The sequence below is a fragment of the Salmo salar genome, chromosome 05 (genome assembly GCF_965601325.2).
Source record: "Salmo salar chromosome 05, fSalSal1, whole genome shotgun sequence".
NCBI lineage: Eukaryota > Metazoa > Chordata > Actinopteri > Salmoniformes > Salmonidae > Salmo > Salmo salar.
In genome coordinates, this window is record NC_138295.1 from 61,765,362 (window position 1) to 61,779,298 (window position 13,937).

Below are 13,937 nucleotides of genomic sequence, written 5' to 3' on the forward strand. Positions count from 1 at the left end.
CAAATTTCGACAAAACAAAATACAGTAGACAAGGTGGGATCTTTTTGTGTCTGTAAAATTAATCATGCGAGAAATGGCTGTGGAAACGCATTTATGTGCAAATATTGATATAATAACTATCATATAGCAGTAAATTGGGAGTCATGTGATGATATTGTGTGGTCCTCCCACTACGACTCGGGAAAGCATGCAGCTCATTAGGCTATATGAAATAAATGATAAACTTCACATGGTGGTTAAAGTGCACGGTGATGAGCTTGATGCGCCTTTCCAATAAATATCGAGGGTCTTATTCTGGTGACTTGATGATCGATGCTTGGCTTCCGCTTGACAAATAAAGAATAATCACGCTTTATCCATAATAATCTCATCATGTAGACTAGCCTACCTGCGAGCTGCTGGCTAGAGCGCACGTGCAAAGACCAGAGCTTCGCAATATAACGCAACATTAGTATAGTTTAAAATGCGATGGAAACCTATTTAACTTGTATTTAATGGTAATTTAATCCCCCAAATTGTTTTTATATGCACTACGTCATCACGCACATACTGTTATCCGCAACAAGTCAATTTGATGGAAACATCTCTGGTGGGAATATGCACATGTTGTTTTAATGCGGATTTTAGAATGTTGGCATGAAAATCTGTCACCAATTGGATGGCAACCTAGTTATTGAGTGAGACAGAATCAGAAAGTCAAATGATAGAAGTGGAAATAGTAGAATATTTGCTATAAAGGGTATGATGAACTCTAAGTACTGGTTGTTAGTTGCATTTAACTGTTAGGTCAGAAAGGTGCTGTTAAAAGCAATGCAACATATTTTAGGTGGAAACTGCTGAAAGTGATGATATTACAATTAAACTAAAGTGCTTTGACATGTAAAGGATTGACCCAGGCTCATTTACTACCATTTACCTGTTACTGATATTTACCTGTTCACCAGAACAGGTCAATATTCCAGCTAAAACCTTAAGTAAGTGGTCAATTGAAACTGATTTTACATGAAAAATATGAGTATGTCCTTTAGTATCCTCTATAGCTTAGATCGATGTGAGCTGTATCCTGGCCTCTTAAAAGACTGATTTTGAAAGTGTCATGATACTGATACAAACATGGAATGGGTGAAATGCTTTCAGTGCCTTCTTGATTTCCAGATAAATAGGGAAGATGGGGGTGATATTGTCCAAATAAGCCCCTCCCCTTGTGATGAAACAAGAAAACAACAAAGACTTGTGATATAAGTTGATACAACTAGGAGCTCTAACTACAGAAAATATGTATATGCATTGTAATATATATTCTTTAGCATGTTTTCATATGTAAAAGGATTCTTAAATACAAAACAAAATATACAGCTAATCAAAAAATACACTATTAAATCTCTAGGTTGGCCGGTCTCTCAAGAGATATAACAAATACAATAAAACCAGACTTTACAGTTGGGTCAGTTACCACAGCAACAAAACAACGGAACCAGGCAAAGAGAAGAAAGAGGAGAGCAAGATGGTGTGATAATGAGAGGTAGATGGGGGCAGTTCAGTCGTCGTCACTGTCGCTGCCTGACTCGCTCAACTGGAGGTCATTCCCTGTGGAAACACCAATACACACATTGCTACATTGCAACCACCACCTACAGACTTCAATCGCGAGATAAATTATTAGTAGTCCCCCCAATGTAGAGTGCTACACTGACCCTACCAGCCCTGGTACTCACTGAGTGTGTTCATCAGCTGGTTGCTGCCCTGTTGCCTGTCTGCTCCTCCGTTGGCCATGGGGTTACGGTTGGGGGAGGGCTGGATGTGGGGGAGGGGGAGTGGGACAGGTTGGGGGTGAGGGGTGTCATGCTCCCCATCACTGCTGGAGCTGTCATCCCCACTACCAGAGCCACTGGCCGAGTCAGATGAGCTGCTGCCGCTACTGCTGCTCATTTGTTCAATAACCTCCACCTCCGCTCGCAGCTCTGTGCCAGGCCAGGAGGGGGCGACAGAGGCAACAGAGTCAGTACACAGACAAAGTCAATAGAGAAACAAGAATGATCACTTGGTAAAAGTGGTGGCAACACATGAAGAGGCTCACCTCTCTTGATGTCATCTAGTTGGGGCTCAGGGGAGGGATTGTCCTTGGAGGGGGAGGACTTGGCCCCTGCACCAGGCTTAGTGGGGGCACGGAACTGCGCTGGAGGCTGGGTGGCAGTGGCACGCACCGACTGCTGCTCAATCCTGGCCTGGATTTTACTGCTGCCCTCCGCTCTGAAAAACAAAGTCAACAGCTGCACATCTACTGTCACAAATGATCTGCAAAACACATTTATCCTAAAGGTTCATTGTTACTATGCATTTTTGAGACAGTGTTTTGGTTAACCCCTCACCTGGTTTTCTTGACCTGGATACTGCTGCTCAACTTCTCCAGCATGTACTCCCCAGTGTCATGATTGATGATAAGAACACAGTCTTTCTGATATGGCCGCTTATTCCCTTTGAATACTGTCATGGGTGGTGTAGAGCCCTACGAACAACACAATAACAAGTATCATAATCAAGTACACCGTTTGCTTTCATCTTTCTGCAGTGGAGTTATCAGAAAAAACTTTTGTCATTGTACAGCACAGGCAAAAGACCACAGTTGACTAAAAAACACCCACTCTTACTGGAATGTGAGGTAATGTGATGGTGACTTCCTCTCCTTTACCGACTTGCAACTCTCCCTCGCAGCTTGTGTCAATTGAAGCTGGTTTGAAATCATCTACAAGTATGAAAGAGTGGGAAAGATAATTATAAGGTCAGAAATACTAATTACCTGTCCAAACTGTAATCAGTAACATAACTTTAAAATTACCCAAACTCAATAACGTAATCTGATTACTTTGCCCTTAAGAGGCATTAGAAGAAGTACAAAAAAAGGGCCCATCAAACGCATTTGGTGTGTCATCATAGTGGTCAGACTAGTTCAGGTGGAACAACCTTAAACTTGCGCCTTTTTTCAGTATTGAATTGAATGTCATTGAGAAAACAGAAAGGTGTTAATGTATGTTTTTGCAAACATCCTTCCTGAATTTCAAAGTAATCACCTAGCTAATTTACGCTACCTACGTTTTCAAAAGTATTTGTAATCTGATTACAATATTTTTGCTGGTAACGTACCGTACCTGATTACCGTTCGTTTTTTGTACTCAAGCTAGCTAACAGTAACAAGCTACATTGTTAGGTAACGTTAGCTAGCGTTATCGAACTTTCCAATTTGTCAAAAGGCGTGATGTATACGTTAATCTCTAAAAAAATAGTCTGGCTACTAACATCTGATGGTGTGAAATGACGATTTTGGCCTCTTCTCAAAGCTCTCTCCGAGCTTCAAAACATGTTCTTCTTTGTCCAAGAGCGGATTTGTACTCCCATTCATGACTCTGCTGGAAGTTTAATATTCACATTTATTTAAATGATGCTGCGTTATAAAATGTAATGATGATTAGATACTTTAGCTAGCTATGCAGCTAGCTAAGATGTTTCGCGAAACAATCCATACGTCACATGACCACTCCTTTTCCTGTTTTGTTCCGGTGCTGAAATGTCACCGATAAGATCTGAGCACCCTAATTGGGTTGACCCCAAAATAAACGCCCACAAATCAGCATATTTAGTACATTAGAATTAGTAACAATGTATTATTAGTGGTATAATAATACGAATTTCCCTCATACGAATAAGTACAACGTTTTTACTGACTGATATAAACAGGCCAGAATCATCGTAACCAAACACTGTTCCCACACGGATGAAGAAGACTACATGCCACACGAGAAATCGTAGAACATTTCTGGAACGTTTGCGTTCATATAAAATGTATGTGGAAATATTCCCTGCATTTTCATTAAGTCTATCACAATAATGTGTTAGTACCATCCATTAACATTAGCTGGATAATTTAATATGCATTGGTGAAATAATAGATTTGAGGATGTCAAGGAAGTGCTGCTATTAGCTACTACCGTTAACTACAGTAGTGCAAGTTATGGCACTATCAAAGCAAGACGACACCGCTAATGTTGTACTCTCTGGAGAGGAACCCAAAGACGGGTTGCCATGTCTTATCCCACCTGTCCAAAGAAAAACATATACTGGCAGGACTTTGAATGAGAAAGAGATGGAGAAACTGACAGGTGACCAGACTTTGGTGTCTGACTTCAAGCAGATGAAGTTGGAAAAGGAGGCACAGAAAAACTGGGACTTGTTTTACAAAAGGAACACAACAAACTTTTTCAAGGATAGGCATTGGACCACCAGAGAGTTTGAAGAACTGAAAGTGTGCCTTGAGGTAAGAAGATGGCGTCGGAAGTTCGGTTCCCTACTAGAGGTGTATCTCAATACATTTCTTTCCCTCAGTTTGAAGCCCAGAAGCTGGTCCTGCTTGAAGCTGGCTGTGGGGTTGGGAACTTCATCTTCCCACTACTGGAGGAAGACCTCAACATCTTTGTCTATGCCTGTGACTTCTCAACACGAGCTGTGGAGTTTGTGAAGGTAAGAAGATGTACCACTGATGACCAAGAGCCAGTGGGACTTTTAATAAAACAACACAGATATATGGTGTCATTTTCATTTTGTCCTCAGGAACACTCCCTGTACTGCACTGAGCGCTGCAGTGCGTTCCAGTGTGACCTGACAAAGGATGACCTGAGGGGTAATGTCCCAGTGGGCAGTGTGGATGTGGCCACGCTCATATTTGTCCTCTCAGCCATCCACCCAGACAAGATGCAGCAGGCTCTGGACAACATTTACAGGGTGAGACAGGGCTGAGGAAAAGGATGAAACTGCAGTAAACACTTTAAACACCCTCAAAATAACTTGTGACTGAATTGACGTTCTCTGTGTCAGGTTCTGAAGCCAGGGGGCATCATTCTGTTCAGGGACTATGGCCTGTATGACCACGCCATGATGAGGTTTAAGGCGGGAAACAAACTGGGAGAGAACTTCTACGTCAGACAAGATGGCACCAGGTCTTATTTCTTTTCCAAAGGTCAGTCCATTCCTCTTTCTCTTTCCTCTCCTACATTTTCCCTCATAGTAGTTATTTTATCTTTTTTGTCTTTTCGAATTACGCACAAGCAGTAAGCAGTCGGTCTGGTCTCTTCTATGGGACTCTTTCTCTGTTTATACATTTTTAATCTTGATTATTGTCTAATCTTGATTATTGTCCAGTTGTGTGGTCCAGTGGTGCAAGGAAAGACCTAGTTAAACAGCAGCTGGCCCAGAACAGAGCAGAATGTCTTGCTCTTCATTGTAATCAGAGGGCTGATATAAATACTATGCATGCCAGTCTCTCTTGGCTAAGAGTTGTGGAGAGACTGACTGCATCACTTCTTCTTTTTATAAGAAATATTAAATGTATTGAAAATTCCAAATTATTTGCATAGTCAACTTACCCCACCAGACATGCCACCAGGGTTCTTTTCACAGTCCCCAAATCCAGAACAAATTCAAGAAAGTGTACAGTATTATTAGAGCCATTATTGCATGGAACTCCGTTTCATCTCATATTGCTCAAATTAACAGCAAACCTGGTTTCAAAAAACAGATAAAACAACCTTTCCCCTATTTGACCTAGTGTGTGTGTATGCATTGATATGTAGGCTACGTGTGCCTTTAATTTTTTTTTATGTAGTTCTGTCCTTGAGTTGTTCTTGTCTATTAATGTTCTGTATTATGTCATGTTTTGTGTTTTGTGGACCCCAGGAAGAGTAGCAGCTACTTTTGCAACAGCTAATGGGGATCCTAATAAAATAGCAAATCTGAACTGTCTGTTTCAGAGCTCCTAGCAGACCTGTTCAGAGTGGTGGGGTTCGAGAGTGTAACCAATGAGTACGTGCTACGAGAAACGGTCAATAAGAAGGAGGGGCTTTGTGTGCCCAGGGTGTTCCTTCAAAGCAAGTTCCGAAGGCCAGACCAATTACAGGGCTCCTGAAGTCCCTTTCCTCAACAAATGCTTGAAACCTTTAAAAGGCACAAATGTACTGAAACCTTCATATATAAATGGATATCATTGGACAAACGCCTACACTGCCGTATTGGTGATTAAGTGCCGTTTGTTTGATTATGCTTTTTTATCAATAAAACTGGTGGAAAAAGTACCCAATTGTCATACTTGAGTAAATGTAAAGATACCTTAATAGAAAATGACTCAAGTAACTGTCACCCACTAAAATACTACTTGAGTAAAAGTCAAAAATTGTGTGGTTTTAAATAGTAAAATCAAAAGTAAGTGTAATTGCTAAAATATACTTAAGTATCAAAAGTAAAAGTAAATGCTATACATAATTTCAAATACCTTATATTAAGCAAACCAGAAAGCACAATTTGTTTTATTTACTGATAGCCAGGGACACACTCCAACACAGACATAATTTACAAACGAAGCATTTGTGTTTAGTGAAGTCTGCCAGATCAGAGGCAGTAGTGATGACTGTGTGTTCTCTTGATAAGTATGTAAATTTGACAATTTTCCTATCATGCTAAGCATTTGAAATGTAACAAGTACTTTTTCAGGGAAAATGTATAGGAGTAAAAAGTACATATTTTATTTAGGAATGAAGAAGTAAAAGTTGTAAAAAATGTAAGTTGGAAAGTACAAATACCCCCAAAAAAACTACTTAAGTAGTACTTCAAAGTATTTGTACTTAGTTACTTTACACCAATGATACAACTATATGTGTATATGATGGAGAATTTCTTCGAGAGAATGGTTTGGTTGTGTAGTTTCAGAGTTGTTAAAATTCCAATACTATTTTTTTCTGCCAACTTTTCCAATCACGTAATACAATTATTTTATTTACCACAAGGGGGCAACAAAACCTGTAAAAAAATATGTAACATCAAGTGCTCCTTGGTTACAGTCGAAATAAATATTGTCTCATATTTTTTACCCTGCTCAATTAGTTGTATATTTCCAGGTGATCATGTTTACCTAGCATTCATACACAATGTGCATAGTTGGCAAACCCATGTTGACCTCTAAAAATGTAAAAGTGATGTTTTAATGTAGATGTCATCCACCTATTAATCTCTTGTGGACAGATGCATGTAACATATCTGACACAATTATGCAAGATTGTAGTTCTTGGTGTCCGAGATTATGCACCTAATGATTTTGAGTGGGCAGGATTTCTTTTAGTGCAACAGTAACAGTTCCTGATATTTTTAAGTTACCACTACATACGAGAATACCTCTGCTTTTATGTCTTTAGGCACTGAACAACGAGCATCTGGATTAGTTTTTGAGACCACCTCTTTTTTCTGTTCCCCCCCTCCAAATCCACCCTTCTGTGACACCACAAAGTGACCCTTGACCCTGTAGTAGGATGAGTCAGCAGCAAGCAACTGAAATTTTAATCACGTGTAACCTTTTCAAAAACCTCTACAGGTGCTTGTCCTGTGTGTGTGTGTGTGTGTGTGTGTGTGTGTGCACGTTTCTGTGTATGTGCACGTGCAGGTTTTTTGTGTGTATATTTTTTCATGTGGAACTGACCCCACCACGCGTTTGCCCTTTCCAGCAGTGGACTGGGTCAGTGTGGGTTTGTGCCATGTCACCTTTGGGAGATGAGACAAGGGAACACGCGTCACTCCTCTCACACATCAGGAACGTGAGGGAAGCTGGATCCACAGTACATGAGGAGTCTGACATTCAGTGAAATGCCACAACCCCACCAGACACTGTCTGCTGACACTTGGGGCTCAAAGGCCAGCTCCCTTCTGGCTTTTTATAGCCTGTTCTGGGTTTACTGTTTCAGTCGATGATGGCAAAGCACTGCCGTTTTAAAAGGCTTCTTTATATCACCATGTAGGTTCACGTGGGTCTGGGCATCATTTCGGCAACCCAGAACCAAAATCTTGCATTTATTTAACTAGGCAAGTCAGTTAAGAACAAATTCTTATTTACAATGACGGTCTACACCGGGCCAATTGTGCGCCGCCCTATGGGGCTCCCAATCACAGCCGGATGTGATTCAGCCTGGAATCAAACCAGGGACTGTAGTGACACCTTTTGCACTGAGATGCAGTGCCTTAGACCGCTGCGCTACTCGGGAGCCCATGTTAATATCTGTCCACAAGAGATTAGTCTGAGAAAGGCTTTGCACAGTTTCACTGACATTCATCTCTGACAGAGATCTATCATTTGTTTAGAAAAGGGGCTGATTTATAGATCAGATAATCAGTGCAGCGCCCATGTCAGACCGACCCTACCCACTGGGTACAGAACTCAATTCAACGTCTATTCCACGTTCAATGAAATGACGTGGAAACAACGTTGGTTCAACCAGTGTGTGCCCAAGTGGATAATGAATAAGCACAGTACCCGCCATTTCCATATCCTGTCAATAGGAAGTCTATAGCAACACAATGAGTCGTTGAGGGAGTACACAGGTGCTCCCAGTCCTATTCAAGGTCCCCATCATCACTCATTGCTAATCACCTGTCACCATTATAACGTTCGTGACACAGGTACACACCCTGATCCGGCCTGTACACACACACACACACAAACAAGTGGCACCCGTCTTTCTATCGCGTGACCGAGTGGTCTTACTGATGGTCCAGGGGAATCATTATTATGAGCCTCTACCCGCAATAATGTTCTCTTAATGTAACCCAGTCCACATTCACTCACTGCTATAGCACTTAGCACTTTTCCCCTAAACATTTACAGCACTCTGATCCTTATCAGCCCTTAGGATCCTTTGTATATGAAGATGCTATAGGCACCTGGAATGTTTTGTGAAGTGGAGCCCCCATGAGTGTGATGATATTGCATAAGAGGAATGTTATAGGAGGGATTGCAGCGTATGATTACATATTCCCCCCCCCCCCCCCTCTCTTTTTCACTCTCTCCTTATTCAATTGGGAAGAATGTTCAGTGTGTCTCAGAGATCAAATATCGTACATATCTATCAGCGTTGTCCGTTCTACACAATCCATCTCTCTCCTCAATGTTCTGAACGTACCGCCCTGCTAAACAGGACCATGCCAAGATCCTCCTCTCTTATATTGCTGTGTCTTTTCCTTTATAGAGAGGGCACTTCCTGTAGAAAAGACTCTCGCACAGGCTCAGGCTGAGGTCAGCTCTGCTCCACAAGAGCTCATAGCCTTCTAGTACTCTATATCTGGAGGGGTTTGACATATCCTGTTATTCAGACTAATTCCATTGGGTGGACAGGACATGCTGACTGCTGTAGATTACCTTGTGCTTTTGATAGTAGTTGCAGTGATGTAATGTGGGAAGCTATAGGCTTGTGAGATAAGGCTAGTACACTGTTTCCTGTATAATTACCTAGGAAGGGATCCCTTCCTTAATGATATTGACTTATATTGATTTCAGTAAAATAAATAAATACATGTGTTTACAGTCCTAGATGTTGCTTTTTGGGGCTTATGGTTTTAAAAAAGCATTGGAGAAACACTGTAGTCTATGTAGTTATGAATGCCTATTGAAATACTAATCCTGATTTCACATTGGTTGTTGATATACTGCATACTCCCATTCCCCGCCTGATCACTGCCATCCTACATAAGGCTGTATACAATATATTTGATTCTCCTCCTAAATGAGGCATGTTATTCTCTGTCTGTGAATGGGTAGCGGATGTATTCCAAGACGGTTTTCCAAACGCTACACGACCCTATCAGATTGGAGCCCTGTGGAAAAAGTCATTGAGGTTTTCCTGACTGGTTGATCTGCTTCCTCCCGTCGTCGTGTCTCATTATTGACACTGTCAGCGAACTGGGATTCTAACAGGCCCGCTCTAGCTGCTCTGTTCGCTGGTTTTAAGGTGAGCAGCCAGACAGTCTGAGTTACATAACTGTCAAAAAAATCACCCCCCCTCAATCTGCCTGTCTGCCTGCCAGCCATCCTCTGCTTCTCTCTTTTCCCCTCTGATGGGCATGGGGAATGTAAACAAGGGTGTCTGGATGTGGGTATGAGAGAGGGAGAGAAAAAGAGAGAGCGAAAGAAGGAGTAAGTAAGCACATGTGTTTGTGTTGACTGTACATGTGTGAATACAAGTCCAAGTGGTGTGTGTTTGTATGTGTGGGAGAAAAAGAGGGTGTAATACCTGGGTTTAGTCCCACACTGCAGAGATGCTATCCTCCTGTCCTAGCTATGGGAACAGCCCTAAAGGCAGCGCCGTGTCTGAGTTCCCTGTACTTACGTACTGTAGCTCACCTTACTATCCGCGGCTGTCGAATCACGCACTGCAGCACCGATAAGGACCTCTTATATTCTGAGGTTAATGAACAAAAGGGGCTGTTGAACAGAACTGTGTCTGAGGATAAGGGTCCTTCACTGATGATGTGAATGTGCTATTTGCCTATCTAATCATATTTAGTATATCTGGGTCACATTGTGTCTGAATCAGGATGGGACAAACACAGCTAACAAGAAGTGAACCTAATGGAAGATTAGATTGTATGGGCTCAATAGCATTGATAGGTCTGTCTTGTCATCGTAGTGCACTGCAGTAAAATAACTGGAAATAAAACATTCTAAAGTTGAATGATAACCAAGCCTTATGTTCTAATGTCAAGCAATAGCACTTATAGGTGTCATTCAAAGCCTCTGTCGCTTCACAAACTCTTTATAACATTACCACCGACACATTACATTTACATACCAGGCATTCCATTACCTTAGATTGAGAGAAAGTGAGATTTAAAAAGATTTAGATCAAAAATGTCTATGAAAAAAGGGGACAGTTCCACTCAGATGTAAAAAGTCCCAAATGAGTCATGGCTATCATGATTGCTGTGTGTTTTACACAACAGCATCTCAACCTCTGAAACACAGATCGTATGGCTGGAAATAATGCATTTTTACATGATTTTTGAACATAAATGTGCCTCATTTTGGGTATAATTTCAACTTGAAGGAATTGTTATAAAAAGCTGGAAGCTATAAATCAATATAACAGAAGGTTTTGATTACATAGGCCATTTCCCATATTGATATTACTTGGGGTGAGTATTTATCTAATATAGGCCTACTGTACACAACTGATGTGCATGATACCATAGAAATATAATTCTATTTCTATGAATGATACATCCTCAGATTGTTCTTGAACTCTATTTAAATCCAGACCTAACAGACCAAAATAGCATGTTTAATCTATAGGATTTCCCCCATTCATTCACTGTATCATGCATTTCTTATGGTGTTACAATGCTCATTACTGGGCTACTTATGTTATGAGTATACAGTATATGGTATCTGATCATTGGAAAAAGTGAGTCTAGAATAGAGAGTATCTGGTATTTTGGAGTTGGCTAATAAAAAGAGGGTATCTGGTTGGGTATGGCTAACCTGCCTTTATGGAATGTAGGGGAAATGAATATCTGAGGGTATTCATTAAATACCAATTTCATTCATTATTATCTGAAATCTGGAACATTCTATTCTGGGAATAAATATATATTAAAGACATTTATAAAAAAGGTATTGAGTTTCCCCAATTGTATATTCAGCTTGTTATAACTGTTTTACCACACAGTAAGTAGTCTCTGATGGTACATAAATATAGAAATGCATCCGTTTGGAGAGTAGAAGGGGCGTAACGTTACGCTGTAGAAACCCGTACACAAGTCATTTCATCATCACTGGCTCAGTGGCTCGGTATTGGACGCAGACAGAGCGCTGCTCTGTCAATTGACATATAAGACGAATATCAGTATTTTGTCTTTCAGTTTCCTGTATATCGCTTTGATATACATATACATATTTCAAAAATCGTTTGTATCATTGCTAACGTTGCAGTGTGATTGAGAGTGTTCTAGAAATTCCCGTTTCGCCGTTAGAACGTCTCTTGGAAATTGGCTTTGTTCGCTCCGACAGCACACAGTCTGCTTTATCATCCAGAATGGACAATTTGGAGAAAGAAAATAGGTCTGACGAAGATTCGGAATACGAAGAAGAGGAGGTGGACCCAAGAATTCAGGTACGTTATAATAACAATTGCGCTTTGTTTCAATTGAGACTAACTAATCAATTAATTTAACTGCATTTGATACATTCACTATTCAATGGACATTTTACGAGTATGTATTATCACTGGCAGAAAGTCTATCTGATTTGGGGTATTTAATTTGTTTATTTTATTAATGTATTGATTTATCATGAGTGTCTGTCTACCTTGAACAAAATGTCTATATTGTACTTGACTTAGTTGCGATGTAGGCCTACTGGTTAAGTTAATGATGGGCGTTAGCCAAACTTGTTTCTGATTTAATGGAATGCTTGGGAGTAAAGGCCTGGCACTCAAATACTATGTTCATCTGTTCATACCTTCTGCTGTGTATTAGGCTATTAATTGGTTGAAAAATAACATTGTTTAACCTTAAACAGGCATTTAATATATCCATAAATCAGAGAGTAGCTGATTCTTGTGTTTGTTCAAACCATCACTCTGGCTAACTTCTATTGTCCAGTCTAGTATTTCATACAAGTGTAACACATTCCAGATGTTGCACACTTCCCAGATACTGTATTACATTCCTTTCTCTTGGTGTTGCTCAATATTGTCCTTTGCTCTCTTTCTTACAGGGAGAACTGGAGAAACTCAACCAGTCTACAGATGACATCAACAGATGTGAGACACAACTGGAGGTAAAACAGTCCCCCCCCCCCCCCCCCCCCCCCCCCCCCCCCCACACACACACACACTTTAAAGTTTGACATACTTTCTCCCTCCAAAGTGCACCACATGGCAGACACTGATTGACAATTACAAGGTGACCCACTATCAAAGAATTCCTTTCAAACGTTAGACATTGACCTCTGCATATGAAAGATGATTTGTTCAGGTCATTGAGGTGGTTTATGTTGCAGGGTGTTGATCTTTGGATGCTGTTAAATGTCACTAAAGTAGTGGCACGCAGCTCTGTCAGTCATATACCTTTTTGAAACTGTATTAAGGTAAAAGTCTCTTTAGCACATCCGTTGAGGTCAAAGGAGGCATTCAGTCTATAAAATACCTGCCATTTCTAATGTTTACTGGATCCTCACTGACTTGAGCAGCATAAAGCTTAAAGAACTTAAAGTGCAATGTTTCCATTGATCTTGAGGTTCAATGAGTGCTTGTCGAATACTTACTTGTTTTTCGAGTTCAGATATACCCCCTCTGTGTTGTTGAGTCAGCGGATCATGGTCAAATCTGTTTATTTGTAGACCCAGTTTGATGTGGTCTCTCAGTGCACAGCTGTCTGCCGTTGGATTAAGTGGTGCGCCAATCGGTGAAGCGTGTCTATTTGACATGGACTTGAGTCCTTACCGATGGCTCCACCGATCTGTAAACAAAATGAATGTCTTAAAATATCAGATAAAGGCCTCTGTGGAAACCCTGCATCAGACACACAAACACAAACAAAATATTATCCAGTATGGATTTTTTCTGAGAGCAAGGGTTGATGTCCAACTTTTTTAATGCATTTGACTTTAAAGGGGATAAACACACAGATGTACTGATTCACCATTTCTCTAACCACTTCTCAAGTACATACCCGAGGGACGTAGGGGTGCTGAGGGTGCTGCAGCACCCCCTAACTACTGCTCAGTGCAGATTTGGCAGAGCTTCTGGTGTTGATGGAGTGATGGTAGTCAGCAGCAGAGCCCAGTGGATGAAGGCCTATTATAATGTCCTGGTAATGGACCATTGGCTGTAGTGCTTGTATTGATAAGATCAAGGAGCACGTGTGACTGCTTTTATGACAAGGGCAAAAGCAAAACAATGGCTGTAGACTGCACTGTACTGTAACCTCTGAGGTGTGAGGGACGGAGAGACTGCACTGTACTGTAACCTCTGATGTGTGAGGGACGGAGAGACTGCCACTGTACCCTGTCAACCCGCTGCCCTGTCACTCACGCTAGAGGAGAAAAAGAGGGAGATGGTGGAAATGAGAACAGA

At 41.0% G+C, this 13,937-nt stretch overlaps 3 protein-coding genes across 3 annotated transcripts in view; 2 read left to right on the forward strand and 1 right to left on the reverse strand.

The window, feature by feature from the left end:
• Positions 1–587: 587 nt before the first annotated feature.
• eaf1 (ELL associated factor 1) lies at positions 588–3,536 on the reverse strand. The gene is made up of 6 exons (XM_082975335.1): positions 3,295–3,536; positions 2,649–2,743; positions 2,370–2,506; positions 2,078–2,250; positions 1,716–1,961; positions 588–1,587 (listed from the first exon to the last, which is right to left on the reverse strand). The coding sequence occupies exons 1-6, from the start codon at positions 3,395–3,397 to the stop codon at positions 1,538–1,540; spliced, it is 804 nt and encodes a 267-aa protein (XP_082831461.1). The 5' UTR covers positions 3,398–3,536; the 3' UTR covers positions 588–1,537.
• Positions 3,537–3,791: 255 nt separating this feature from the next.
• metl6 (Methyltransferase-like protein 6) lies at positions 3,792–6,111 on the forward strand. The gene is made up of 5 exons (NM_001140719.1): positions 3,792–4,309; positions 4,378–4,512; positions 4,603–4,773; positions 4,867–5,008; positions 5,799–6,111. The coding sequence occupies exons 1-5, from the start codon at positions 4,007–4,009 to the stop codon at positions 5,951–5,953; spliced, it is 906 nt and encodes a 301-aa protein (NP_001134191.1). The 5' UTR covers positions 3,792–4,006; the 3' UTR covers positions 5,954–6,111.
• A 5,504-nt stretch (positions 6,112–11,615) lies between these two features.
• The window catches only part of LOC106605354 (SH3 domain-binding protein 5), a 30,825-nt gene continuing 28,503 nt past the window's right edge, over positions 11,616–13,937 (forward strand). The window contains exons 1-2 of the mRNA XM_014200875.3: positions 11,616–11,972; positions 12,578–12,640. Coding sequence (XP_014056350.2) covers positions 11,895–11,972; positions 12,578–12,640 — 141 coding nt within the window. The 5' untranslated portion in view covers positions 11,616–11,894. The remainder of the gene's footprint in view (positions 11,973–12,577; positions 12,641–13,937) is intronic.

Excerpts from the sequence above, each read along its gene's own strand:
- eaf1 (XM_082975335.1), bottom strand. The coding sequence starts at position 3,397 with ATGAATGGGAGTACAAATCCGCTCTTGGACAAAGAAGAACATGTTTTG. Across the intron at positions 2,507-2,648 it reads TCACATTACCTCACATTCCA|GGCTCTACACCACCCATGAC; the intron begins GTAAGAGTGGGT and ends TGTTGTTCGTAG. Across the intron at positions 1,962-2,077 it reads ACTAGATGACATCAAGAGAG|AGCTGCGAGCGGAGGTGGAG; the intron begins GTGAGCCTCTTC and ends GGCCTGGCACAG.
- metl6 (NM_001140719.1), top strand. The coding sequence starts at position 4,007 with ATGGCACTATCAAAGCAAGACGACACCGCTAATGTTGTACTCTCTGGA. Across the intron at positions 4,774-4,866 it reads CTCTGGACAACATTTACAGG|GTTCTGAAGCCAGGGGGCAT; the intron begins GTGAGACAGGGC and ends TCTCTGTGTCAG. Across the intron at positions 5,009-5,798 it reads GTCTTATTTCTTTTCCAAAG|AGCTCCTAGCAGACCTGTTC; the intron begins GTCAGTCCATTC and ends TGTCTGTTTCAG.